The sequence below is a fragment of the Ranitomeya variabilis genome, chromosome 1 (assembly GCF_051348905.1).
Source record: "Ranitomeya variabilis isolate aRanVar5 chromosome 1, aRanVar5.hap1, whole genome shotgun sequence".
Taxonomy (NCBI): Eukaryota; Metazoa; Chordata; class Amphibia; order Anura; family Dendrobatidae; genus Ranitomeya; species Ranitomeya variabilis.
The window spans coordinates 1048904379-1048922274 of NC_135232.1; the positions used below are offsets into that span (position 1 = coordinate 1048904379).

Genomic DNA, 17896 nt, shown 5'->3' on the forward strand with positions numbered 1-17896 from the left:
TGACTATGGCCTTAAAGTTGCAGGGGAGAGACTTTGCTGATGCAGCATAACATCCATGCATCTTGTTGCTGTACTCAGTCTTGCTGTGGTGCATGACCTGTGACATGAAGTTGTCTTCCACAACCTCAACATTGCTTCAGAGGTTATCTGTCCCCCACCCTCTTACACAGCTGTCTCTGTTTTAGTTGAAAGGAACCTGTTATGTCAAAAAATGCTATTGACCTGTAGATATTGGGTTAATCTGCGGGTTCAGGAGCAGATATACCATTGGTGCAACCTGTGCAGCTGCACAGGACTCCAAGAGTTAAGAGGTCCCATTTCCACCTCCAAAACAGGTGGAATTGTGCATTATGATGAGCTTTTGGACTGAAAAGGTCCCATATATTGTTCTTGCACAGGGCCCTCTACTGTCTGTTTCCGAAACTGTGCAGGTTAATATTGTTTTGAAGCCGTGCTGCCACCTCACTGAATGCCCAGCTACCGGAGGAAATGAACGTTATTCCTTCTGGAAGCCTCTGGCTTTCATAGAGGTGTGGCCAGTGGCTCAGGACTGATACACTGCAGATGTGGTGGTCAGTCAGTGGCGAACCGTGGTTACAGCCACTGCTTACTATGAACTCAACAGTGACTCAATAAAGTTAATATCCTTCCAATAGCTGGGCTTTCAGTGTGGCTGCCGCATGGCTTAAGAGCAATATTAATCTGCAGACTGTCCACATATCTGTAGGTTAATAGTGTTTTTTGACATGACCAGTTTCCTTCAACCTACATATGAAAATGATGATCATTATCACCTGTTTGGTACAATTGTGTAAATGCACCTACAAATACTCCTGCTGTTCTGAAGAGATTAATTTAGATTTCTCTTTTGTTCATTCAGTTTGTATTTTGTTAATTGATAAAAATAAACTATTAACACTTCTATTTTTGAAACATTCATTATACAGTATAGAAATGTGGACAGCCTCTTACAAGTAAAATTACTGTGATGTTATAAGATCAGAAGGATGGAAAATCAGATATTCCTTTAAATGGGTTACCTGGGCTATTCGATTTTTTTACCATAGGGTTAAGAAAGAACTAATAAGCAAGTAGTTATTAACTAATCGCTCCTGCCAGCAATTGTGCTGCTTCACATCAACAGTGCAACTCTTCCTTTTTTGATCTGTTGGGTCAACATGGCTTGACTGCCGACGTCATGCTGATAGACAGCTGGATCCCTACAGTTAGGCAGCGGGGAGCCGGCTACCAATCAGCATGACATTGGCAGTCAAGCTTCATCCACAGAGCTGAGTGGAAGAAAAACTGCTGTTCTGTTGATGTGACGGCAAAGGAAGAAGCAGAATCACCATCAGGAGCTGTCCGTGGCTGCTTTGAGCTGGCAGAGACCGGTGCCAGACACAACAGATAGGTAGTTAGCAATGATCTAATATTAGTTGTTAGGCCCATAGTAAAAAAAAATCAAATAGTCCTGGATAACCCCTTTATCTAATCCAGGGATTATTTTTGTGTCCAAGTCTATAACAGTGAGATTTAGATTTATTAGAGGCGGCTTAGGGATTTCACTTTTTTAAAGATGCACTCCTATTATAGTTTTTATGGGCTCTACCAGTGTGAATGTATATATTGTGCAGTGCAGGTGCAATAATATACTCTCCAATCACTATTTTCAGCCAGGTCCTAGCGCCTCCCTGTCCTCTTCTGAGTCACGTGATGGCAATCTCCACCAGCCGGATCACACTGTGCTCTATAGGTGAGCCGGAAGTTGGTATTACAGTGTGAGTCTATGGAGCCTTGTTCTGACCCTCCATAGACTTACATTGTGCCAAAGACTTCCGGCTCACGTATAGCGCGCAGTGCAATCCGGAGAGTCGGAACTTCAGTCACGTGACTCAGATGTCGATCGGAGAGCACATTATTACCCCTACACTGTGCTACATATACACGCATACAGGTTGACCCTATGACAGTTCGGATGGGAGTGCTTCTATAAGCAAATGTGTACTGACAGCAGAGCTGATGTGGAATAGAGGAAGGCCAAGTCATTCAACGAGTGAATACACTTCATATTAAGACATGTGTGATCCAAAGCAAACAAGAAGACGATTGAACAAGGTTTCTTGGCCATTAAGAGATGAATAAAAACTTCCACTTCTCTGTTTTTAGGTATTTGTACAGCTGCAGAGAAATTGTGCTGAGGAGGAATACAGCAGGGAGCCTGGGCTTTAGCTTTGTAGGAGGTTCGGAGGATTGCAACCGGAACAAGCCATTTTTTATTAAATCCATCCTAGAGGGCACACCGGCTTACAATGACGGAAGAATAAGGTAATTCATCTTTTTATTCATTGAGCGTGATATCACATTGTCACCTTCTCTGGATATTGATGTTTGAGTTAGGAAAACAGTTTAACACTTACACAATGAGACTGAACATATTATGTGGCGTGAGGGAGGCAAATATAAGTGTTATTTTAGATTAGGTTATGAATATACGCGCTATATTTGTGTGATAAAGAGAGGTTCTTAAAATGAATCTGTCAGCGGGATATCATGACCCCAAACCATTTATATGCACATCTGGCTCTTTCAAAGAGAAGTCCAGCGATACCTTTACATGGCCAGTCCGTTCCTCCATTACTGAGAAATCAGCTTTTGAATTGATGTACAAATGAGGCTGAAGATCTGAAGCCTCTGTCATTCCAGCTCTATTCCCCGCCCAGCACCGACTCATCCTGCTTGAGTGATGGCCGCTTTGCCTGAAATCACACAGCATAAAGGCTGTCAGTCAAGCAGGAGGAGGCAGCACTGGGAGAAGAATAGAGCTGGAGTGACAGAGGCTTCAGTTCTACAGCCTCACATACCAATTCACACGCTGAGTTCTGGACATTTACAGGTATTGCTGGACTTGTCTTTGAAAGAGCAACATACAGACAGGGCCAGCTTCAGGTCTTCATGGGCCCTGCGCCAAAGAGTCTCAGTGGGCCCCCTTAACACATACCACGATTCATGATGCACAGATACGGCAGAGAAATATAGGTATATAACACAAGGCCCAGCCTGCCCCATCATCCACCACATACGCAGACATGCACACATACAATATGCAGACATGCACATACAATACGCAGACATGCACACATACAATACGCAGACATGCACACATACAATACGCAGACATGCACACATGCAATACGCAGACATGCACACATACATTATGCAGACATACACACATACAATACGCAGACATGCACACATGCAATATGCAGACATGCACACATACAATACGCAGACATGCACACATACAATATGCAGACATGCACACATGCAATATGCAGATATGCACACATACATTATGCAAACATGCACACATACAATACGCAGACATGCACACATACAATATGCAGACATGCACACATGCAATATTCAGACATGCACACATGCAATATGCAGACATGCACACATACAATATGCAGACATGCACACATGCAATATGCAGACATGCACACATGCAATACGCAGACATGCACACATGCAATACGCAGACATGCACACATACAATACGCAGACATGCACACATGCAATACGCAGACATGCACACATACAATATGCAGACATGCACACATACCATACGCAGACACGCACACATACAATACGCAGACACGCACACATACAATACGCAGACATGCACACATACAATACGCAGACATGCACACATGCAATATGCAGACATGCACACATAGAATATGCAGACATGCACACATACACAGACATGCACACATGCAATACGCAGACATGCACACATACAATATGCAGACATGAGCACATACAACATGCAGACATGCACACATAAAATATGCAGACATGAGCACATACAACATGCACACATACAATACGCAGACATGAGCACATACAACATGCAGACATGCACACATACAATACGCAGACATACACACATGCAATACGCAGACATGCACACGTACACTACGCAGACATGCACACATGCAATATGCAGACATGCACACATGCAATACGCAGACATGCACACATGCAATACGCAGACATACACACATACAATACGCAGACATACACACATACAATATGCAGACATGCACACATACAATATGCAGACATGCACACATACTCTACGCAGACATGAGCACATAAAACATGCAGACATGCACACATACACAGACATGCATACAGTACGCAGATATGCACACATAGAATACACAGACACACACATAAACAAACGTACACACAGACAGACATATGGTATACACAGGGGTGGATTAAAGGTAGCCAGGGCCCCGGGCTGTTCAGACACTATGGGCCATGCGACGGGGTCATGCGACGGGGTCATCATATACCAGAACCAGATTATTCCAGAAAAATAGTTGCTGTGTGAAACTATAACCTGTCAAACATCCATTGATCTAGCCAATTTACCCTTCAGTTAGGAGGAAAAAAAACAACGCAATACTATCACCATAAGTGCCAGTATTCACAGGAGATCTGTACTTAGTATGCAGTGTCTGTATAGAGGTAACACAGTGATCACTGGTGACATTATACACAGGAACGCTGTATATAGTATACAGTGTATAGTGTCAGTGTATAGGTAACACACTGACTCACCAGTGATGTCTCTAGGTGAAGTCCTTCATCTTTCATCCCGCACAGACCGCCATCATTTCATTCAGCCAGGACTCGTCTCTGCAGGAAATAACACAGTTATCTCGAGCTCCGCTTGCAGAACACATTACTTAATTTTTCCCAACTTCTACATTACACCACATGGAAAAAAAAGAGGTGACATAGTGTCACTCTACACAGTAACAGGACCGCCCCCCCATTTAAAATAGTGTCCTCAAAAAATAAAATAAATACATCACTGCAGTAATAAATCTCTTAATTAGCCCCTATGGTAATAATAATATCCCCCATCCTGGCCCCTGTGTATCTCATTCCTGGCTCCAGACATATGTTCTCCCATCCTGCCCTCATGAGTATCCATCCTGCCCCATATGATCTCCCCATCCTGCCCCATCAGTCCCCATCGTATCCATCCTGCCCCATGATCCTGCACGATCTGTCTCCAATCTGTAGGGATTCGGAGAAGAATCCGAAAGTGGACCCTCTGGGTCGTGACTCTAGAGCCCCCGAGGACGAGTGGACCAGATGAAACCACCCCCTATACAGGGAGCGTTAGGAGCAGGTCCAAAGGGGAATGGAGACACAACAGCTAGAGCCAAAGGGGCGACCAAAAACAAAAGAGGGAGACAGAGGACTAGCAAAAGGGAACTGGAACAGACTTGGGATGTTAGATATATATGGGGTCACTGGAGAGGACCAAGGAAACCACGAGGCTGCAAAAAAAAAAAAGAAAGAACTAAAGAACAGGGATACCAACAGGAAGGGAAAACAGACGCGGGACTGGAGAAAGGGCAGGTAAAGCGGAGACACACAATGGACTGGAGCACTGGACAGACACGGCGGAGACACAGAGCGGGCAAGGCTGGAACTAAGGACAAACACAGCGGAGACACAGAGCGGGCAAAGCTGGAACTAAGGACAAACACAGCGGAGACACAGAGCGGGCAAAGCACAACCAGCAAGGAGAATAGTACAGAGACCGGGGGAGCCTAGGGCATAGGTACGCTGAACAAAGCTCAGAGAAACCTACAAAGCAAAGGCGTCTTACCTGGGAAGACGCCGAGAAGAAATACCCGATGGGTGCCGCCATGTTGGGGCTGAGCCATCAGGTCGCGACCTCCCTGGAGGCTCTGCGGCACAGGAGACGCGACTGCGCATGCACGATGAACCCAGACGCCGCATCCCAGCGAAGAGAGAAGCAGAGCGGCGAGGGACAGAGTTGCGAGCGCGCAGAGGGATAGGAGAAGACAGGTGAGTATGTGCGGTCGTAACAGTACCCCCCTCCTTACTCCCCCTCTTTTTAATTTTAGAGAGAAATCTCTTCATGATCAGAGGAGCATTGATGTTCTCTCAGGGCTCCCAGGATCTCTCCTCAGGACCAAATCCCTCCCAGTCAATCAAAAAATAGGTTCTGCCCCTAACCACCTTTTTGGCAAGGATATCTTTAACATTAAAAATACCATCAGAAGTACTGAGTAGAGGAGAGTGAGAGGTAGAAGAGTGAAAACTATTGAAGACAGCGGGTTTGAGAAGAGACACATGGAAGGCATTAGGAATACGTAAAGAAGCAGGTAGCTTCAATTTGTAAGAAACATCATTGATGCGACAAGATAGGAAAAGGACCTCTGTAGCGAGGACCCAGTTTGTGAGAGGGAATCTTAAGCCTAATATAACGAGAAGAGAGCCAAACTCTATCGCCGGGAACATATGGAGGAGCATCTAAACGCTTCTTATCAGCAAACCTCTTCATATTACTGCTAGCTCTTTCGAGAGCCTCTTTGGTCTCGCGCCAAATCTTAGAGAACTCCTGGGACAAGAAATCCGCCGCCGGTACCCCCGAGGTGAAAGAAACAGGAAGAGGAATGCCCGGATGTTGCCCAAAGACCACAAAGAAGGGAGATTTGGAAGAAGATTCTCTGGGAAGATTGTTATAAGAAAACTCAGCCCAAGGGAGAAGAGAAACCCAGTCATCCTGATGAGCATTGGAAAAATGTCACATGTATGTAGTTAGAACTTGATTAACTCGCTCCACTTGGCCGTTGGATTGTGGATGATACGCGGAAGAGAAATCCAGGTTTATCTTCAATAGTCTGCAGAGGGCTCTCAAAAAACGTGAGGTAAATTGAACTCCACGGTCGGAGACAATATGTTGTGAGAGCCATGAAGACGGAAGACTTGATGTAAAAAGATTTTTGCCAACTCTGGAGCGGAAGGCAGACCAGGCAAAGCAACGAAGTGAGCCATCTTGGAAAACCGATCCACGATAACTAGGATGACAGAGCAATCCGAGGAACGGGGCAGATCGGTGATGAAGTCCATGGCGATATGGCTCCAAGGGACGGAAGGCACTGGCAAAGGATGCAGGAGACCAGATGGAAGTTGCCTGGGAACTTTATTTTTGGCACAAGAAGAACAAGAAGCTATGAATTCGGAGATGTCTTGATGGAGGGATGGCCACCAATAGTGCCGAGAGATGAGGGAGAGTGTCTTCTTGACTCCTACATGTCCTGCAATCTTGGAGGAGTGACCCCAACGTAAAACTCTCTCTTTGTCTTGATTCGACACAAAAGTCTTGCCAGGAGGCACTGGAACCACTCTCAGAGGAGCAAGGGTGACGATTCTTGCTGGATCAATGATGTGGGCCGGAGAGTCCTCTATGTCTAAAGGCGGAAAGGATCTTGAGAGAGCATCCGCCTTGACGTTCTTATTTCCAGGTTGGAAATGAAGTTCAAAATCAAATCGTCCAAAGAATAAAGACCATCTGGCTTGTCGTGGATTAAGTCTCTGAGCAGACTGAACGTAGGCCAAATTCTTGTGGTCAGTGTAAATGGTGAACGGATGAACAGCTCCCTCAAGAAGATAGCGCCACTCCTCTAAGGCTAACTTGATAGCCAATAGATCTTTATCTCCAAAGGAGTAGTTCCGTTCTGGAGAAGAAAAGGCTTTGGAGAAAAAACCACAGGTAACTAAATGTCTGGAAGAGGATCTTTGCAAGAGTACAGCTCCTGCTCCAACAGATGACGCGTCGACTTCAAGGATAAATGATCTATTCGCATCAGGACGATGAAGCACAGGAGCTGCAGCGAACCTTTGCTTAAGCGACTGAAAGGCTTCTTCAGCCTCAGAGGTCCAAAGATTGGAGTTGACTCCCTTGCGAACAAGAGCAGAAATAGGCTTAGCAATCGAAGAGAAATGAGGAATAAATTGTCTATAGTAATTGGCAAAGCCAAGAAAACGTTGGATTGCTTTTATTCCAAGAGGACGTGGCCAGTCAAGGACAGCAGAGACCTTCTCGGGATCCATCTCCAGACCAGACTTCGAGAGGATATATCCAAGGAACGGCAGGGAGGATTGCTCAAAGACGCACATCTCATTCTTTGCAAACAGATGATTCTCCCTTAGGCGTTGCAAAACACGACGTACGTCCCGTCTATGAGTAGAAAGGTCCGGAGAGAAGATGAGAATGTCGTCAAGATAAACCACGACACTGGAGTAGAGTAAATCACGAAATATATCATTCACAAATTCCTGGAAAACCGCAGGAGCGTTACAGAGGCCAAACGGCATAACCAAATACTCATAGTGGCCGTCACGAGTGTTAAAGGCGGTTTTCCACTCATCTCCAGCACGAATTCGAACCAGATTGTAAGCACCGCGCAGATCCAGCTTGGTAAAAGTTTGCGCTCCTCTGAGGCGATCGAAGAGTTCCGGAATGAGTGGCAGTGGGTATTTGTTCTTCACCGTAACATTGTTTAGCCCTCTATAATCTATGCAAGGACGAAGGGAGCCATCTTTCTTCTTTACGAAAAAGAAGCCTGCTCCGGCAGGAGAAGAGGATTTGCGAATGAATCCCTTAGCAAGATTTTCCTGGATATACTCTGACATGGCTTGAGTCTCCACATGAGAGAGAGGATAGATTCTTCCTCTAGGCGGGATGGCCCCAGGCATGAGGTCTATGGGACAATCATAGGGTCGGTGTGGAGGTAGACCATCAGCTTCTCTCTTGTCGAAGACGTCCGAGAAAGAACTGTAGACATAAGGTAAAGCAGAAAAAGAAGAAGAAGAAGAACCCACAGGATGCACCGGCAGCAAACAACGTTCCCGACAGAGTTCTCCCCAGCGCAAAATATTTCCATTGTGCCAATCTAAAATGGGCTCGTGACTCCGTAACCATGGAAGACCTAGAAGTACAGGGTGAGACAGACCTGCCAAAACATAAAATGCAATTCTCTCCCTATGCAGAACCCCCACTTGAAGTTCAACTTCGAGAGTAACTTGCGTAATGACCTCCTGTAAAGGTTTACCATCCACGGAAGCAAGAATTAAAGGACTCTCCAAGGTCCTAACAGGAACAGAAAATTTTAAAACCTCCTCTAACCTGATAAAATTCCCCGCCGCACCCGAATCCACATAAGCGTCCAAAGAAATGCCCTTTCTAGAAACATGCAATAAGACAGACAAAGTGAGGGGTTGAGAGGTATCACGAGCACCCAGGGAGGCCTCTCTTACCTGCCCTAGGTGGAGAAGTTTTCCAGGCGATCAGGGCAGGACCCCAACAAATGAGAGGCACTCCCGCAGTAGAAGCATAAGCCTTGAGTACGCCTCTCCTTACATCGTTGTTCAGACATCTTGAGACGGTCCACTTGCATCGGCTCAGGAGCGGACGCCATGGAGGAAGTACCGGACGGCGTGCTGAATTGTTTGCGGGTGGCAGGGGAAGGCCGAAGAGATCTACGCTCCTGGGCGCGTACCTGGAAACGAAGATCAATATGGGTAGCCAAGGAAATCAAATCCTCAAGAATCGTAGGAGTGTCCCGACCAGCTAACTCATCCTTAATACACCCAGAGAGTCCTCGCCAGAAAGCACCCACTAATGCCTCATTATTCCAGCCTAAATCGGATGAAAGAGTACGAAACTGGATGGCATATTGCCCCACAGTTAAGGATCCCTGATGGAGAGAAAAAAGAGCCTCAGTAGTAGAGGCCAGACGTCCAGGTTCATCAAAAACATGATGAAGTCTCCAAAAATTCAGACAATCGGGAGACAAGGGGATCGTCACGCTCCCAAAGGGGATTAACCCATGCCAAGGCGTCACCCTCCAGATGGGAAATCAAAAAGGCTATTTTAGCCCGATCGGTAGGGTAGTGCTGAGGCAGAAGTTCAAAATGAAGTCGACATTGGTTTAGAAAACCCCGACATAATTTGGGGTCACCGTTGTACCGAGGTAGTTTAGCCAAACGGGGAGGAGGGTGGGGAGCAGAGGTGGAGGTTGAAGCACCCGCTTGTAAAGAAAGCCGCCAATCGTCTACTGAGGCCATGTAGGTAAGAATGTGAGCCTGAGTATCACGTTGCTGAGCCAACTCTTGCTGTAGGCCAGCTAGTTGGGAAGCGTTACCAGGATCCGAGGACTGGAGCGAAGAGAGACGAGAATCCATTGCCTTCATGAACGTCATGATACGGGTCTGATTCTCTCGCAAAAAGACTAACTCTTTTTGCACACCAGAAGCTCCAGCGGGGTCCATGGCCTTTGCTTACTGTAGGGATTCGGAGAAGAATCCGAAAGTGGTCCCTCTGGGTCGTGACTCTAGAGCCCCCCGAGGACAAGTGGACCAGATGAAACCACCCCCTATACAGGGAGCGTTAGGAGCAGGTCCAAGGGGGAATGGAGACACAACAGCTAGAGCCAAAGGGGCGACCAAAAACAAAAGAGGGAGACAGAGGACTAGCAAAAGGGAACTGGAACAGACTTGGGATGTTATATATATATGGGGTCACTGGAGAGGACCAAGGAAACCACGAGGCTGCAAAAAACAAAAAGAACTAAAGAACAGGGATACCAACAGGAAGGGAAAACAGACGCGGGACTGGAGAAAGGGCAGGTAAAGCGGAAACACACAATGGACTGGAGCACTGGACAGACACGGCGGAGACACAGAGCGGGCAAGGCTGGAACTAAGGACAAACACAGCGGAGACACAGAGCGGGCAAAGCACAACCAGCAAGGAGAATGGTACAGAGACCGGGGGAGCCTATGGCATAGGTACGCTGAACAAAGCTCAGAGAAACCTACGAAGCAAAGGCGTCTTACCTGGGAAGACGCCGAGAAGAAATACCCGATGGGCGCCACCATGTTGGGGCGGAGCCATCAGGTCGCGACCTCCCAGGAGGCTCTGTGGCACAGGAGACGCGACTGCGCATGCGCGATGAACCCAGACGCCGCGTCCCAGTGAAGAGAGGAGCAGAGCGGCGAGGGACAGAGTTGCGAGCGCGCCGAGGGATAGGAGAAGACAGGTGAGTATGTGCGGTCGTAACACAATCCTGCCCCATGTCGTTCATTCTGCTCCGTGTCTCCAATCATGCCCCGTATCTACATTCTGCCCATGTCTCCAATCCTGCCCTGTTATGGCTGGACCTGGTGGTTAGGAGCACCGGGAATGACCTGATAGTCAAAACTGCAAAATAGAGCGAGCTCTGGGAAGTGGGAGCTCTGCTGACCGCAGCCCTAATCTATTATCACACACACTAGAATTAGCCGTGGATCGTACCTGACTCTGCCTAGACGACTCGACACAGCCTGAGAGGTAACTACACCTAAAGAGAAATATAGCCTCACCTTGCCTCAAAGAAATTCCCCAAAGGAAAAGAGCAGCCCCCCACATATATTGACCGTGAGTTAAGAGGAAGGCACAAACACAGGAATGAGACAGGTTTCAGCAAAGGAGGCCCGACTTACTAAATAGACAGAAGATAGATAAAGGGATCTTTGCGGTCAGCACAAAAAACTACAAAAAGCCACGCAGAGTGAGCAACAAACCCCCCGCGCCGACTCACGGCGCGGTAGGTGCCACTCTGCAACCCAGAGCTTCCAGCTAGCGAGACAATATCATGATAGCCAGCTGGACAAAACTTAGCAGGTACTCAGAAATATATTCAGCACACAAATGAACAACAAATGAGCTTAACAGGGACTTAACTTCTGCTGAAGTAGACAGGTCATCAGGAGATCCAAGTGAGATCTGAACCAGTACAGATACATTGACAACTGGCATCAGGTAACGATCTGAGCAGAGTTAAATAGAGGAACCAGCCCAGTCTTAAACGATGCAGCTGAGGAAGCCACCTCCAGACCAGCAGCTCCACTTTCAGCCATCAGAGGGAACCCACGGACAGAACTCACAGAAATACCATTCCTGACCACAGGAGGGAGCTCGAGAACAGAGTTCACAACACTGCCCCCAGTGAGTCAAGCATCTCTGCCCCCAGTGTCCAGCATCTCTGCCCCCAGTGTCCAGCATCTCTGCCCCCAGTGTCCAGCATCTCTGCCCCCAGTGTCCAGCATCCTGCCCCCAGTGTGTCCAGCATCTCTGCCCCCCATGTCCAGCATCTCTGCCCCCAGTGTCCAGCATCTCTGCCCCCAGTGTCCAGTATCTCTGCCCCCAATGTGTCCTGCATCCTGCCCCCAGTGTGTCCAGCAATCTGCCCCAGTGTGTCCAGCATATTGCCCCCATTGTGTCCAGCATATTGCCCCCAGTGTGTCCAGCAATCTGCCCCAGTGTGTCCAGCATATTGCCCCAGTGTGTCCAGCATTTTGCCCCCAGTGTGTCCAGCATATTGCCCCCAGTGTGTCCAGCATATTGCCCCCAGTGTGCCAAGCATATTGCCCCAGTGTGTCCAGCATCCTGCCCCCAGTGTGTCCAACATATTGCCCCCAGTGTGTCCAGCATATTGCCCCCAGTGTGTCCAGCATATTGCCCCCAGTGTGTCCAGCATATTGCCCCCAGTGTGTCCAGCATATTGCCCCCAGTGTGTCCAGCAATCTGCCCCAGTGTGTCCAGCATATTGCCCCCAGTGTGTCCAGCATATTGCCCCCAATGTGTCCAGCAATCTGCCCCAGTGTCTCCAGCATCCTGCCCCCAGTGTGTCCAACATATTGCCCCCAGTGTGTCCAGCATATTGCCCCCAGTGTGTCCAGCATATTGCCCCCAGTTTGTCCAGCATATTGCCCCCAGTGTGTCCAGCAATCTGCCCCAATGTGTCCAGCATATTGCCCCAGTGTGTCCAGCATATTGCCCCCAGTGTCTCCAGCATATTGCCCCCAGTGTCTCCAGCATACTGGCACGGGCCCCCCGGATTGCCGTTCGCAATAAAAAAAGTTCTCCTCACCTGACCTGCGCTCCAGCGGCGAAGCTCCCTCCAGCAGCGCGCACTCGCCGGCGACTGACAATGACATCAGACGCCGGCGATGTGCACACTGCAGCTGATGTCAGCTGCCAGCTTCCGATTGGCTGGCGGCTGTTAATTATTGATGTGCGGGCGCGCGCCCGCACATCATTTGCGTTTTACTGCCGCAGCGCCGGTAGGGGCCCGGTGAGCAGATGAGACGGGGCCCGATGCGTACCCCCTCTGCCCACCAGGCCCATACGCCAGTCAGGGCAGTAATGCCCTGATGGCGGTAGGCAATCTGAGCGGTAGCCCAGGGCCCCCCCCACACCACTGGGCTACCGCCCAGATTGACCCCATTATAATCCGCCCCTGGGTATACACAAACGTACAGATATATACATATATAGGCATACATACATATACATATCTGAAGACAAATTCACAAAAATACATATAAACAGACATAAATATATACACAGTCATACACACTGGCATACATAGATATACACATCATACATCCACACACAGGCACATTAGAAATATTTTAATATGGGGAAGCAGGCAACAAGCCTCGCTCCCCTCCTCTGGCATGTGGCTGTGCAGGGAGCGCCGCTTAATGGCCGTCACTTTCACAGACATGTCTATGAAGAACTTGGCACTCAATTGATGTAGAAAAGAGGATTTGCAATCCCCAGTTAGACCGTCTTCAGATATATGGATTGCTATAGAATAATATAGGACTCAGTGCTGAAACAATACAGGATACTGTGCGTCTGGAAAATAGGAATACCACTAATGGTATGGCATCTATGGAAGTAACTTTCTACATCTATTGAGTGCCAAGTTCTTCATAGATATTATACTACGGATTGGGCTCCTGCTTGTGCACCTGCTGCCAGGAGTGCCGTCTCCTACTACTACTACTTTCACAGCCACGGCCGTGCTCAATGCACTGGGCAGCCATGTCTGCTGGTAGTGACGCAGCCGGGCCGGTACTACACCTTACTTTGCTTGTGTGTCAGCCCAGCAGCATCATTACTTTAAGACACAGCCACACTGTGCACAGCCATGTCTGTTAAAGTCACCGCCATCAAGGAGTGCCGAAGAAGAAACAGCTGGTGGGGTTGTGGCCCGAGCACTCTGCCCCTTGGCACAGCCCGACACTGGACTGGAAAATGGATTCTGGCTTGGTGCTTGGCGAGCAGGCCCCCCTTTGCCCCGACACTTGCCTGGGTGCATCGGATGGTGACGCCGACCATGCATATATAGTTTGGGGTGAGAAATCAAATCCTGCTGACAGATTCCCTTTAATAAGGTATGTGCATAGAAAGTCAAGAAATAGAAAAGAAGGAGCAAGGAATTGTAGGTATCATGGTGTCAGTAGAAAATATGTAAGTCGTCAATCCGAGAGCTATAGGAGGGATGGGAAATAAGGGAGCGCAGATAATGATAGTTCCATCTTCTTATCTTCCATATATAATGAATGTGGTTTTTACCTTTTGGGGGACTATTAGGACATTTTAAGGTGTCTTTTCAGTATTTGCAAATTAGTAGAAACAATTTAGCAGGAAACATCAAGGACTACATGAAGCCACGCGTTCTCTGTAAATTGCAAATACTTTATAACTTTGATGTTTCTAATTGGGAGACAGAATCACAAGTGACTTTGCAGTCTTCACAGAAAATCCAATATGTCGTAAATGATGCACTAGATACATGGTCGCACTTACCTTTTCCCCCCCTAGGGAAACACTAATTTCATTATGATTGCAATCTTAGCGTTACTTCTAGGCGGCACCGTGTCAGTCCTACAATCCTAGTCTTACATGGAATGGACAATGTGTCCACTCTGCATCCTTTCCCAGTATACGGTGTAGGAGGGAGAAAACCTGCAAACTTTACTGGGACTCACTTATAATACATTACACTAGTTTTCTGGTTACAAGAATCAAGACTGAAATTATCATTTGTATCAAAAAGTAACTCAGCTTAATATTAATTAGAAGCATTTGATAACAATTATAAAATTTCCATAACAAAGAAGAATATATCATCCTGTTCTTAGAGAAATGGAGCGTTCTGCCTAAAGTTATGGCACTAGATGTTCGTAATATTAATGGTCATGAATCACTTATTGGCAAACGATGCATGGCATTCAAAGTCAATTTGGGTTTTGCGGGATTTTCATTGACTTTAATACTGATGTCCTTCCCCGATGTCAGGTCAGTGGTGGGCAGATTCACGGCCCCTTTGCAGGGTCTTGGCTAGTGATTGCTTGCCAGGCTTTGCTCCATACATTTTGCAGTTTCTTTGTCCGATGATCAGATTGTGGGGTGGACAGAAGGTGGATCTTACATAGTAAAGTCTCAGAAAATCCGGGACTTGAATAACCTCTTTGTGTTATGTCTTTCTGCAGGTGCGGTGATATTCTCTTGGCTGTAAATGGCAGATGCACGTCTGGGATACCCTACAACCTTCTAGTAAGGATGCTAAAGGAACTGAAGGGAAGAGTGGTACTGACCATTGTGTCCTGGCCGGGGTCCTTCTTGTAGACAGTGCGTCACTGTCACGTTTCTCACATTCCACATGACGTTCTGCTTCTCACGTGTTCTTATTACCGGTATTATTAGATTTTTCTAAACACTTGTTTGTCAGTTTTGGGTGTAAATGACCACAGATGTTTTTCATGCATGCAACAAAAAAAAAACGTGTTCTTAAAACTCCAGAGATCAAGCACTTTCACACCTTCCTGAAGAGGAATATAACTGTGTAGATGTTTGTTGTCAGTTATGTGACAGATGTTATCTGTGTGTTACTCCCGGTATCTGTGTGTTACATTAACATACTGTATACATCATTCTTTCCCCACTGCCGATGTGACCACACATCGAGGACATACATTCAGTCTTACTAGATCCGTCATGCATTTGTTATACTGTATTCGCCATTGACGTCTTGTATCCGGAAGGTAACGCAAAGTTCAGTTTCCTTCTGCTTCCAAAGTAATTGTTACAAAACCGATCAGCCGCCATGTCAAAACCAAAACTAATGACCGCGTTGACCTGTTTGTGGCCTCTGTGTTATACCCTTCTGTTTATTTGCCAAATCATCAGATCTAACCAATTTGGGCCAAAGTTGAACACGCATTAAGTGGTAGATGCCATGTTGAAAGAAAATGTTAATGAAGATGGTGATGTTTCCCAAGTAGCTCAGCTTTATAGGTGCACTGTAACAGTGTATTCGACTTTCTCAGCTCTGGGTGATACATCGCTCTAGTGTTTGGACCTTATATATGATGAAGCAGTACACAGTACATCATAAAAACGGAAGAGAAAAATCTCCATCGTACTCACATTTTAGGAAACACCTGTCTTTATTTTCTGGAGTGCCATACCAATCCTGCTGACCGACCAAAAAGATCAAAAGCAAAAAAGAGGTGGACCGGCACATCCAATAATAAAAAATATTCAAGCTTAGTCTTAGAGCATCTATGGCTAAGGGCACAGTAGGCGGCAGAAACGCGTCAGAGCGGTTCCTGCACCAAAAATCATCCTTTTATGGATTTCTAAAGATATGTATTTGGAATAAAGCTTGAAGATTTTTTTTATTATTGGATGTGCCGGTCCAGCTCTCATTTGCGTCGGTGCATGGTACAGTTACACATTTTGGGAGCTTATCAATATTAGAAATGATATGTAATTTAGTTGCTTTTGTTTTGTTTTAAACAAATGAGCCATAATTTTATTAACTATGTCACAAAAATCCAACATTTTTTACAATTGTGGATTCTATCATTTGCCATAAAAGGGTTTGCTCAGGATTTTGAATTCTAGATATTGTAAAAATCTAACCTTCCACTATGAAGGAAAATCAAAACGACTATCTTTCTTTAAATGGTTGCTGTGTAGATTAGAAGAACCTCATAGTTATGCAATCTCTTAAGTAATTATTATCCCTACTGGGGTACATGTGAACTATAATGATTAAAAAAATTATAAAAATTAGTTTATATATGGCAGTGGTATCCTGACCTGTCGTTATTGAAATATCTCCACTAAGTTCTAAATGAAACATTGATCATCTTCTTATATGTGTATCCACATCATAATACGTGTCATCTGATCCCAGCTCAGCAGAACGCGGTAATACGGCCGCTCCATCACCCTCATGTACTCCTGCATTATAAATGGCTCCAAACACTTCGGTATCACAGTCGGAGACTTACATTACTGAAAATCCAGGACAACATTGCACTTTACAGCTTACAGCAAGGTCCTGCCATTGTGACCCTTCAGAATATAACACTACCGGTGCTGCCTATCATCTCCATTCAGTATCACAAGACTAAGAAATATGAGACATTCCTTGGTAAAATCACTAACTTTCAGGGATTTATATCGGACCAAAAGCTGACTATGACTAACCATCCCGGGCGATGGGGATTGTATGTTCTGCGGATATTTTCTTACAGCCCATCATTCCCAGAACGAATACGGTTACATATGGAGGACACCAGCAGACGTTTGTTTTCCTTTATTTTTAGACTTTTTTGTGGGATAATTACAGTGACCAAAGTAATGAACAATAATTACATACAACAAACCTACATGAAGAGCAAAACCCACTGCAGAATTATAGTATACTGTGTGTGCTGCATCTCACATTATGGCATTGTTTAGGCAGAATTCTGTCTAAAAACAGCGCAAAGTGACAAGTGGATGACATGGATCCCTTCTTATAGTCTGCGTGGCATGCTGGGAGTTGTAGTTTCACAACAGCTAGCGTGCCTTACATTGCTGACCCCCTGTGATAAATATATAGAGGCAGTCACTGAAAAGCAAGCTAGCCTAACGCTGAGGAACCTGCACCGACATCTTGCACAGACATGGCCCTCCGTCCTTGCGACAGATCCCGTAACTTTCCACAGAGGAGGGAACACTTTCCATATACACTGGGTATCTAAGAAGGCGGAAGTGGAAACAGATCCCAGGGCAAGGAAGGAGAACATGATCTCAAAAGGTTCTTCTCTTCCAAATTGGGTTTAATAAAGACAAGAGAATGAACTGAAAAAGAGCGATC

At 46.3% G+C, this 17896-nt stretch overlaps 1 protein-coding gene across 5 annotated transcripts in view; it reads left to right on the top strand.

The window, feature by feature from the left end:
- LNX1 (ligand of numb-protein X 1) overlaps positions 1-16802 on the top strand; it is a 277040-nt gene extending 260238 nt beyond the window's left edge. For 3 of the 5 annotated variants that reach the window (XM_077279760.1, XM_077279761.1, XM_077279764.1), the window contains 2 exons: positions 2167-2325; positions 15234-16229. In XM_077279760.1, the coding sequence (XP_077135875.1) occupies positions 2167-2325; positions 15234-15369 (295 nt within the window). In that variant the 3' untranslated portion in view covers positions 15370-16229. Of the gene's footprint in view, positions 1-2166; positions 2326-15233 lie in introns of all 5 variants that reach the window. The other 2 variants (XM_077279762.1, XM_077279763.1) reach the window with 2 other exon arrangements.
- The last annotated feature ends 1094 nt before the right edge of the window (positions 16803-17896 follow it).